The following is an 11,047-nucleotide window of genomic DNA, read 5'->3' on the forward strand; positions in this document are numbered from 1 at the left end:
CGCGCCCCCCCCCCCCCCCCCATTTTATCATCTGACCTCTTAAAATCAGTGATTCATTTAAATAAGATCATTTGGACCCCAATGACATTCATTTTGTGAACAAGACACTGAAACATATCTTCTTACAAACTACAAAACAAACAAACAAAACTCCTAATATAGTAGTCAACATTTGAAGTGGATCAAAAAAGTTCATCAAAGTTGTCCTAAGGCAAGAACACATTTTGGTTTTTGGACAACTTTGATGAAAGGTTTTGAACCACTTCAAATGTTGACTACTGTACAAAAACCTAAATAAAACCCAGATGAATTTATTAAACAAATCAAAACAATGAAACATTTTCTAACAAAATAAAAGACAAAACAAAAACCCAAACCAAACAAAACAAAACATTGAAACACTGAAATATTTCTCAAAGCATCTTCTAACAAAATATAAAACAAAACACTGGAACGTTTCTCAAAATAAAACCCCACTGACTTTCATTATATTGACAAAACAAAACGAAACACGAAGACGTTTCTTAAAATCGTTTGTTTTGTTGTTTTGTTCATTTAAAATCAGTGGGGTCCAAATAACACTGGTCCCACTGATTTTCATTTTGTGAATAAGACACTGAAACATATCTTCTTACAAAATACAAAACAAACAAACAAAACTCCTGATAAAGAAAACTAAATGAAACCCTATTGAATTTACAAAAAAATATATATATATACTTTTTTGTATTCCACAGACGAAAGAAAGACATGAGGGTAAGAAAATTATAACAGATTTTTTTGTGAACTAGATTAAATTAGATGTTGAATCTGGGATTTTCCGTGTTGTCTTTGCACCCCACTGTATGTTTAGACACACACATGTCCCTCAGGATTTACCCTGTGAGGGGCAACCTCTCAGCGTTGCTCTGGGCAACACTGATTACACCATCACATGGATGGGTTTGGAGAACAGCTAACAAAACCCTTCTGCAATTAATTCTCATTATGAGACAGGTACAGAAGCAGCAGTGGTGTCCCAGTCAGGTGAGCCGTGTGTCCCTTTTCCTCCAGGAATCATTTAGACAGGGCCACCGGCACTCTGTTACCATCCCATGTCACAGCAACACAACAGAGAATGCACTTATCATGAATTACAAAATAAACCTCCTTAAGGCATATTTCAGTGCATTTTAATGTCTTACTTTTAATTCCAGCATAACATCTGTTTAAAATGGGAAACAACAGCGTGAATAGATTATGATATAATATAATATTTCATACAAAGAATGTCTGATTGGAAAGAGGTCAGAAACAAGTTAGACAGCAGCTCTGAAACAGATTACAGAGGGGATAAATATAGACAGCTGTGCAAGACCTCCTCAAGGCCGCAGAAAAACTGGAAACTCTGATTAATGTAGAGTTCCTGATCCACCATCACAGGAATAAATTATATTTAAAAATATATTAAAATAGAAAACTGTTATTTTAAACTGTAATCATTTTATATTGTATTCAACACACAACACAAAACAACAGGTTTAACAGTATTTTTGCTCACATAAATGTAGCCTTGGTGAATATGAGACCTCTTTCAAAAACATTTAAAATCCTAATTGTTCCAAAAATTTGACCGGTGTGTTTGTGTTTGTGTTTGTGTTTGTGTTTGTGTTTGTGTGTGGAAATACCTTTTTACTTAATAGACTTCACTGTGATTTGATAAAGCCTTTTTTTTTTGTATCCATCTCCTGACTTGTGTCTGTCCACAACTTTATCCCAGAGATCTTTTGAGTGTGCCTTGCCACACATAGTTGATTGGCTGATATATTAACATCAGCAGATGAAAGAGCTGACAGACATCACACAGAGACATCAGCGCACTTGCTGAGTCATTTTCTAAACAACTATGCAACTTTTCAAAATTCTGGGAAGACTCACTTTCTCTGACACCCAAGATCATTAACTGAACTTGCCAAAAAAGTCTGTCACTAATTGACAGGAGAACAGAGAAACAGGAACACAGCGTTTAACTCATATGAGCTGCACTGCACATCATTATCTCACACCAGCTAATGTCCTGATGTTTTGTGAGGTCAGCCGTGGTCCAGAGGTGGTCTGACAATGTGAGAGCGAGTGAAAGAGGCACTTGGGTTAGGAAGCAGGTAATTAGTCCAGCACTTTTCCTCTGGGCCCGTTCAGCAGCTGCTCTTTCATGCAGTCCAACATACCAACAGCAGGAGAGAACAGATGTTGCTTATGGTGTAATGAAGAAGCCAGAGGCTATGAGATTCACAGTTTTACAGATGCCTCAATTGCTGGTCCTTTTTACTGATCCAGTTTGGGCTTTATATTTTTTAGTTTGAAGACTTATAACAGAAATAACTCTTTTAGTGCTGCTTATCATCATTTCTAAGCAGATTTGTACACCAGCAGTGTTGTATACCTTCTGCTATGCATTCACCTTCTGAGTCTCACTGATCAAAAGAAGAGGAAACATTTCTCATATAAAACAGTGCTATTTTCATTTATTCATCACATGCTTTCTTATGACATTGACTTTTTAATAATTATCATAGCTTTGGTTAAAAAAACAATAGTATTATCATGTATTACTGGGGTACCATGTCAAAAACTTCAAGCCATTTCTCCTGCCATTGTACCTGCACTCACTCACATCGTTAACACATCCCTTCACACTGGTGTTTTTCCCTCAGCATTTAAACAGGCTCGTATGACCCCACTTCTTAAGAAACCCACTCTTAACCCAACTCTTTTAGAGAACTACAGACCGATTTCCCTTCTACCTTTCATTGCAAAAACACTTGAACGAGTTGTGTTCAACCAAGTCTCTGCCTTTCTCACACAGAACAACCTCCTGGACAGCAACCAATCTGGCTTCAGAAGTGGACATTCGACTGAGACTGCCTTGCTTTCAGTTGTTGAAGCCCTAAGACTGGCAAGAGCGGCTTCCAAATCTTCTATACTTATTTTGCTGGATCTGTCTGCTGCTTTTGATACAGTGAACCACCAGATTCTCCTGTCAATCTTATTGGAAAATGGCATCTCAGGAATCGCACGCCAATGGAGTCTTACCTCTCAGATAGGTCCTTCAAGGTATCTTGGAGAGGTGAGGTGTCCAAGTCGCAACATCTAGCTACTGGGGTGCCTCAGGGCTCAGTTCTTGGACCACTTCTCTTCTCTGACTACATGGCATCACTAGGTTCTGTCATTCAGAAACATGGCTTTTCATATCACTGCTATGCTGATGACACTCAACTCTACCTCTCATTCCATCCTGATGATCCGACGATAGCTGCTCGCATCTCAGCTTGTCTAACAGACATTTATTGCTGGATGAAGGACCATCCCCTTCAACTCACCCTTGCCAAGACAGAACTGCTTGTGGTTCCATCAAACCCATCGTTTCATCACAATTTTCTCTTGGCAGGTCTTCCAGCCACTTCTATCAAACATCTACAATTAATCCAGAATGCCGCTGCGAGATTAATCTTTAATGAGCCGAAAAGAACTCATGTCACACCTCTGTTTATCAATTTGCACTGGCTACCAGTAGCTGCTTGCATTAAATTCAAGGCATTAATGTTTGCCTACAAAACCACCACTGGCTCTGCACCCATTTACCTAAATTCATTACATCAGAGTTATGTGCCTCGAGAAGCTTGCGTTCTGCAAGTGAACGGCGTATTATTGTGCCATCTCAAAGAGGCACAGAATCACTTTCACAGACTTTTTCATTAACTGTTCCCTCCTGGTGGAGATTTATCTTCTTTTTTTGTTTAAAAAAACAAACAAACACTAGCTTTCTAATTTTTCTATTCTATCTACTTGTTTTTCTTTGTGTTTGTGTGTATAATATACATATATACACACCTCGCTACGTGTGCTGTGTTAGGGTAACCGAGACTTGTCATTTGCAATTATATATTATTGCTCTTTTGTTAGTTTTGACTGCTTTTATTGTCCTAATTTGTAAGTCGCTTTGGATAAAAGCATCTGCTAAATGACTAAATGTAATGTAAATGTTTCAAACCGGTACACTATTTTTCATTGGACAACAAAAATAAAAATAGCATGATGGGGAGCTATTTTGGGGTGAACTAAATTTTTGAAATTGTTGTTTTAGTGTAGCAAACCATGGTTTAAGACTGTGAAGCCAACTGCTTCTTTAAAAACGTAAAAAGAGAGCCCATGTGACCCATCTAAACTTCCTGTTTCAATAGGAAATACATCAATCCAATACAGGATCAAAACAACTCTAGCACTTTCTATTCTATTTTAATTCTACTTTAGATTTATCTTCTTTTTTTGTTTAAAAAAACAAACAAACACTAGCTTTCTAATTTTTCTATTCTATCTACTTTATTTTATCTACTCTATTCTTTGTGTTTGTGTGTATAATATACATATATACACACCTCGCTACGTGTGCTGTGTTAGAGTAACCGAGACTTGTCATTTGCAATTATATATTATTGCTCTTTTGTTAGTTTTGACTGCTTTTATTGTCCTAATTTGTAAGTCGCTTTGGATAAAAGCATCTGCTAAATGACTAAATGTAATGTAAATGTTTCAAACCGGTACACTATTTTTCATTGGACAACAAAAATAAAAATAGCATGATGGGGAGCTATTTTGGGGTGAACTAAATTTTTGAAATTGTTGTTTTAGTGTAGCAAACCATGGTTTAAGACTGTGAAGCCAACTGCTTCTTTAAAAACGTAAAAAGAGAGCCCATGTGACCCATCTAAACTTCCTGTTTCAATAGGAAATACATCAATCCAATACAGGATCAAAACTTTTTAACATGCTAATTTTGTCTTTTAGCATTGTCTTTGGTATCACCCCCTGCTGCTGAAAAGATACTTGGACACAATAATGAGAATAATCTCGTTAAGTTCAGCAATTAGACATTTTATTGACCCAACAACAAAACACGCACTCCTAAAAACTGGCCAAAAAATGTATGGCTTGTCACATTCTAAAGTGCTTATTTGTTAGAGGCAGACATGCTTAAACACTTAAAAAAAAGACATGACAGCAAAAATGAGCCCGAGTGTCTATTCAATTAAATAGATACAGAATGAAACGTTTGGTCCTTGCAAACTATGAATTACACACAGCAAAGCTTCTTTAAAGAGCACAAGCATCTCCAGAAAACAAAAAGATTTTTACAATCCTTACAGTTCAGTGGTAATTGTTATTGATCCCTACCATAATCTGGCATCACAATGAAGTTTGGAAGTAAACAGAGCCACAATATACGCCTTTATGAACCTCGAGGAAAAGTGAAATTATTCTTTGTACATTAAACTGTTAAACATAGTCATATTATGTTGCCCTGTTTAAACATTAGTTTTGGCCAAAAGTAAAACCATTTCAATGAAATACAAATATACATTAATTCACTGTACTTTATACAACCTGGTCTTTATCCTGGATGTTATAATATCACACGAACCTCAGCCTCAGACATACGTGCATATCGACGGTCAAAACATGCTTGAAATGAACCATCAACCATCATCAGAAAAAAAATTAAAATTAGAAAATTACAACTTTGAAGTGGAATAAATAAATAAACAGAACATCAAGTGGTCAAATGCTCTTGCACCTTTAAAACTCCAATCGAAGCATGCTACTCAAGCGCACAGACACAAACACTGTGCCCGACAGAACACATGCACTCCACAATCTTAATTGGGAATATCAGAGCTGTTGTTGCGGTTTCCGTATTTGTGATGAATGAAGAGGAGCACCACGCCGAGGAAGAAGCAGATGGAGCCCACGGTTATGTAGGCGATGCCCAGAAAGGGGTTTTTCCCTCCCATCCAGGAGATGGCGCTGAGGATCATACGCTTCCGGCCTTCAAAGCTGCGCACAGGGTAGTCTGAGGGGCAAGTGGTTGAGGAAATCATATCAATTCAGAAATATATAATATATCCAATCATCCAGTGTGTGCACTTTGCTCCATTTTGTTTTACAGAATAGATTCTCTGTAAATTGAGTTTTAGAACGGCACAATACATTTTATAATGATTTTGATGCTGATTTAATAATTTTAAAAAATGAATCTTCAAGTTATTCATTTATTTCTATCAGTTAATTAATCGTTCTTTCTTTCTTTTACTGTTGTAATAAATAAGTTCAAACACATAAAACAACAGTATCACTGTTCATGAAGTTCCTGTGCAGTTCAAAATGTTTAATAAAGATAAATATAGGTAAATACAGAAAGGTAAATACTTTGTATTGTTATATCGGTACATATAAAGGTAATCTAATATCAGTATTCCTTCATTTAGTAGTTGATAAAAAATAAAAACGTCTATGGTCAACATGACTTGACCATTTTAACTAGATTTTAACATTGTTAGTTTACCTCTACTAGTAGTCAACAGTAGCAGTTATGATTCCATTACAACAGCTGATCTGGCGCTTAAACATTTTGTTTTAATATCAATGTTGAAACAGATGTGCTGCTTGATATTTGTGTAGAAACTTATAAGATTTTGTTTTTAGGAAAATGTATTAAAACAGAAATCTTTTGTAATAGCCTTTGCTGTAATATTTCTGTCTAAAGAAAAATCGTTCTGAACTTTTGAACTGTAGCGTATACTTAAAGTCAAAGACCACTAGTGAAAATCCTTCATTTATTATTTTTTCTAATTTAATACATTTTTAGAATGAAATGGTATCGGTGTATAATTTCAGAACGTTCCAAAAAGCACACTGTGAACTAATCGCTCTCTGCGGAGCTTTATGTTTTAAAGGTATGCAATGCAAGGATACTGTAGGTGACTTCCAGGCTGTAGTTGCCTCTGGGAAGCGTGGGTGTCATGTTGTTCTTCTTCTGAATGATGCGGTAAAGCTTTCTGAAGGTGGGCAGAGCAGCCGTGCGCATCCACACTATGAAATCCTCATTTATGAAGCCGTTGTTTTCTGGGTCAGTGTCCAGCTCATAAACAGGCTTGCGCCAGTTGACCGGCTTCGCTGTTTCTGGAAGATGAGGAGTGTTTTAGTTAGAGATACGGGAAAACCTATGCTAATTCATCAGAGTACATATACTCCTCTATACAGAATTATATACAAGTGTATTTATTCTACCTATAAAAGCAGCAGTAAGATTTGGGTTGCTTCCACCAGGGTTCCTGAACTTCACATGTTTGTCCGTCCACCATGCAATCCCTTTTTTCATGAATGGAATTTGGGTTTTTGTTCCATTGGGATCAATGTAAAACAAGTCCAATGTATCTGAAGCGAAGAGTGAAAGAGACAAGCAATATTAAAACTCCTGAGGAAACAGTCTTACGATGGTAAGTACTCAGATCCAGGTCTTACCATTAAACATGCTGTTAGCAATGGCTCCACACGGGGCTATAGGCTTGTTTTCATTAGTGCGGTACGGCTCACATTCTTTGCTTGGCTCCTGAAATATAACAATATTCTTTGAACTTAATTCAATAACATGCAAACGTATAGCTTCAAATCAAGCATTAAGTATTTCTTGTACTCAGGAAGCAGCAGACCTATTGTAACATGACAAAAAAAATGGTGACAGCTATTGCAATGTCACTCAGTTTAAAGTTCATTAAACGTGACAATGACTGTCGGTGATTGACAGGGCTCTACTATAATACGTGTTGAGATGTTTCTGAGTCCATGCTGCCAAACCCAGTTGTTGATGTTGTGTTGACAGACATGTGTTCGCGCTGGCGGAGCATACTATGCTGTCAAACACGTCAGATAGCTGAGCTCAAAATCAGCTGAACTATTTAGTTTCTATTTGCTTCGCCATTAACACTACAGCTGTCAATACACTGGGATACTCTGTCTTACTGATTGATTGTTAGATACTCTGTCTAGACAGACAGACAGACAGAGTTCAGTTTATAGTTTACAGATATAGATAGCATACAGACAGATAGAGTTCAGTTTATAGTTTACAGATAAAGATAGCAGACAGACAGACAGACAGACAGACAGACGTGCAGAACCTTAAGTGAGCGCTCGTCTCCATTGAGCTGGCTGTCATCTCTGGACTTCACATACCGCCGATGGTTTTGGTAGAAATTTGAGAGGCCATAGTACATGAAGACATTACTCTGAAGACAAAGTTAAGAGTCATGAACTGGCACTGTTATGATCAAATATCCTTTCTAAAAATAAAGAAAAAGTCTTGCACTAGCTCGACTTCACGCATTACGTAATCACGATGGAAAGGTCACGAAGTCGGACAATTTTGAAGTTGGAGGAGAAAATGAGATGGAGTTTTTCGCCCTACCCTACCTTTTGAACCGGAGTACACAGACGAAGAGCTAACCGCGCATGACCTTTCCAACGTGATTACGTCATGCGCGAGGTCGAGCTAGTGCAAGACAAGCATTTGTGGTAAAAAAAATTTTTTTTAAGAGAATGTCCAATGGTTTCACTAGATAAGACCCTTATTCCTCGGCTGGGATCGTGTAGAGCCCTTTGAAGCCGCACTGAAGCTGCAATTTGGACCTTCAGCCCACTGATCCCCATTGAAGTCCATTATATGGAAAAAAAATCCTGGAATGTTTTCCGCAAAAATCTTAATTTCTTTGCAACTGAAGAAAGAAAGACATGAACGTCTTGGATGACATGGGGGTGAGTAAATTATCAGGAATTTTTTATTCTGGAAGTGAACGAATCCTTTAGTGGAACGGTCCTTCTCCGTTCTCAAACTAATTAAGAACTATTCGACTTTGTGCATACTGCGATAGAGAACAACGGTTTCCACTGGTCACTAAATATTTTACAGTTTAGTGTTTACTAGGGTAGTAATATTATATATTAATAGGGAAGTGGGGCCCAAAAATTATTGTGCATATATGTCACAATAAGAGGTAAATCCGGTCCTGCATATAACGCAAAACATAAAAATGCAAACTTTTTAAGATTAACATTTAGAAGTAATTAATAATTATTTAAACTGCTCGATTGAAAAAAAAAAAAAAAACTCTCTATTTTGTCATATGCCAGGCTTTACAGGGTTAGTTCACCCAAAAATTAAACTTAGCCCATAAATTACTCACCCTCAAGTCATCCTAGGTGTTTATGACTTTCTTCTTTCAGACGAATCCAGTCTGAGTTATATTAAAAATTGTCTTTGATCTTTCAAGCTGTTTCATGGCACTAAGAAAAATATCCATATTCAAAACATAATAATCACTTTAATGTAGCTTGGGCTCACTGTTGCAAACGGAAGCAGTTCCGGGGGCATGACGTATGAGGTCAGCTTTGCTGACAAGCACAAAACGAGGATTTGTAAAGAAGAATGTCAGAGGATTTCGATATAAGCCAAGAGGAGACTGGTTTTCCTTCGCTAAAGTAAGGAAACTTTGCTCCTGTTAACAAACGTTGGTTTTCACGAGACTCACCGGCGCATGCGCAGCACTGAACACGTGGGTTTGGAGCATCACAAGTGAGAGAGTAAATGACAGAATATTTGCTTCGGCTACACTATCCTTTAACAGGAATGCAACACACTGGTCAGATCATAAACACTCACTTCGAAAGGCTGGTCTAGAGAGAAGAACAGGACACATCTGCATGGAGTCGTGCTGTTCCAGCTGAAGCTTTGAGAGCAGTTAAAACATGGGCTGGACATGTCAGTCCCGGTATAATCAATCTGTAAACCAGACAAACACACATATATGCTTAACACGCGGTTACATAACACTTGCGCCCAGGTTAACACGCAAGGAAAGCCCGAGCGAACAGTAGACGTGTGTTCACTGTGTATTTGTTAGTAAAACGACATTAAACAACACACACAGCGCGACAGACTCAAACCTCGAACTCCTTGATGTTACTGGACGTCACGTAGAGGCCGATTCCTATCGGGATGAAGATGAGGCCGATGATGAAGAAGGCGGGCAGCACGGTCCCCGCGGTCAGGATGGGCTGCCAGGCCGGTAGCCGCTGCTGTTTGAAGGCGGTGTTGTCGGGCTTTCTAGTCCGGATGGCGGCTCCGCCGAGCCCCGCGGATCCGGAGTGAAGACCGTCTTCCTCTTTCGCGCTGTAGCTGGACGCCATCATTGCTGTAATTACTAGCTCACAGCCTCTGTACTTGTATTAAAACGCACAATCTCTCGATTATAGACGGGCAATCAATATAAATGTATTTTATATGTCCGCTGCAGTAACTTGTCTTCACAGCGGCCTTCTCTGGAAAGTTGCTTGTTTTGTTTTGAGGCGGTGCTGCAGGAAGTGTCAGGCTCAGTGTTGTCTGATTCGCGAATCATGTATGTGAACCGGTTCCTTTGATTAAGTCGAACTGAATCGCGAAGCGTTTTTGAATCACTGTGCTTTTGTAGCCTTGTTAGTGAGCGTTTATTTTTTTTTATCACATTAGACGTACGTATGTTCTGTGTTTAATCTGTATTATTATGTTACCAAAATATTTACTCTGTGTTTTGACAGTTTCGTAATAATTCATAATAACTGAAAGTGGTGATCTCCGACTTTAGAAAGTTTTTAATGCAGAATAAAGAAGCAATATTATATGGTGTGAATGTGTTAAATAGTATTGCGCTTATATACAGATATTGACTTTATTATGTTAACCCTGACATCCCCATATTTTGTAAACTCCGATATTCATCCAATCGAAGCAACAGCGAACTGGATAGCCAGTCACTGAGCTACAGAAAGTGGTGTTTCGCTCCCGAATGAATCAGTGTGTTTGAACAAATCGGTTGAGTGAATGATTCAGTGACTCACCCACCTACTGGCATAACATGTAACCTTTTCTGGAGTGTGCACAGACAAGCGGAAACTATATATTGCTTAATTTGGTTTTAATAAACTTTAAATTAGATTAAACTGTGAAAGTGTCATTATTGTATACTATAATAATTGCATATTATTGTTGTTTTATTATTATTATATACTGTACACTACCATCAATAGTTTGGAATAATTAAAAGAGTTTTATGATTTCTGAATCTATGATTTAAGTTTTTCTGAATGAATTCTGAAGGATCCTGTGACACTGAAGACTGCTGGAAATTCAGCTGTACAT

The 11,047-nt window shown here is 37.8% G+C and overlaps 1 protein-coding gene across 2 annotated transcripts; it reads right to left on the reverse strand.

Moving 5' to 3' along the window:
- Positions 1–4,895: 4,895 nt before the first annotated feature.
- Positions 4,896–10,266, reverse strand: LOC107597847 (cell cycle control protein 50A-like). Of its 2 annotated transcripts, XM_016289039.1 has the most exons (7): positions 9,817–10,265; positions 9,533–9,652; positions 7,995–8,102; positions 7,339–7,426; positions 7,105–7,251; positions 6,790–6,996; positions 4,896–5,887 (listed from the first exon to the last, which is right to left on the reverse strand). In XM_016289039.1, exons 1-7 carry the CDS (start codon positions 10,060–10,062, stop codon positions 5,694–5,696), a joined length of 1,110 nt encoding a protein of 369 aa, XP_016144525.1. In that variant the 5' UTR covers positions 10,063–10,265; the 3' UTR covers positions 4,896–5,693. The 2 variants fall into 2 exon arrangements, with proteins under 2 accessions (XP_016144525.1, XP_016144526.1); XM_016289040.1 differs by lacking the exon at positions 7,995–8,102 and having other exon boundaries at positions 9,817–10,266.
- Between the last annotated feature and the right edge of the window lie 781 nt (positions 10,267–11,047).

Source organism: Sinocyclocheilus grahami, unplaced genomic scaffold (assembly GCF_001515645.1).
Source record: "Sinocyclocheilus grahami isolate Dianchi unplaced genomic scaffold, SAMN03320097.WGS_v1.1 scaffold239.1, whole genome shotgun sequence".
Classification (NCBI taxonomy): domain Eukaryota; kingdom Metazoa; phylum Chordata; class Actinopteri; order Cypriniformes; family Cyprinidae; genus Sinocyclocheilus; species Sinocyclocheilus grahami.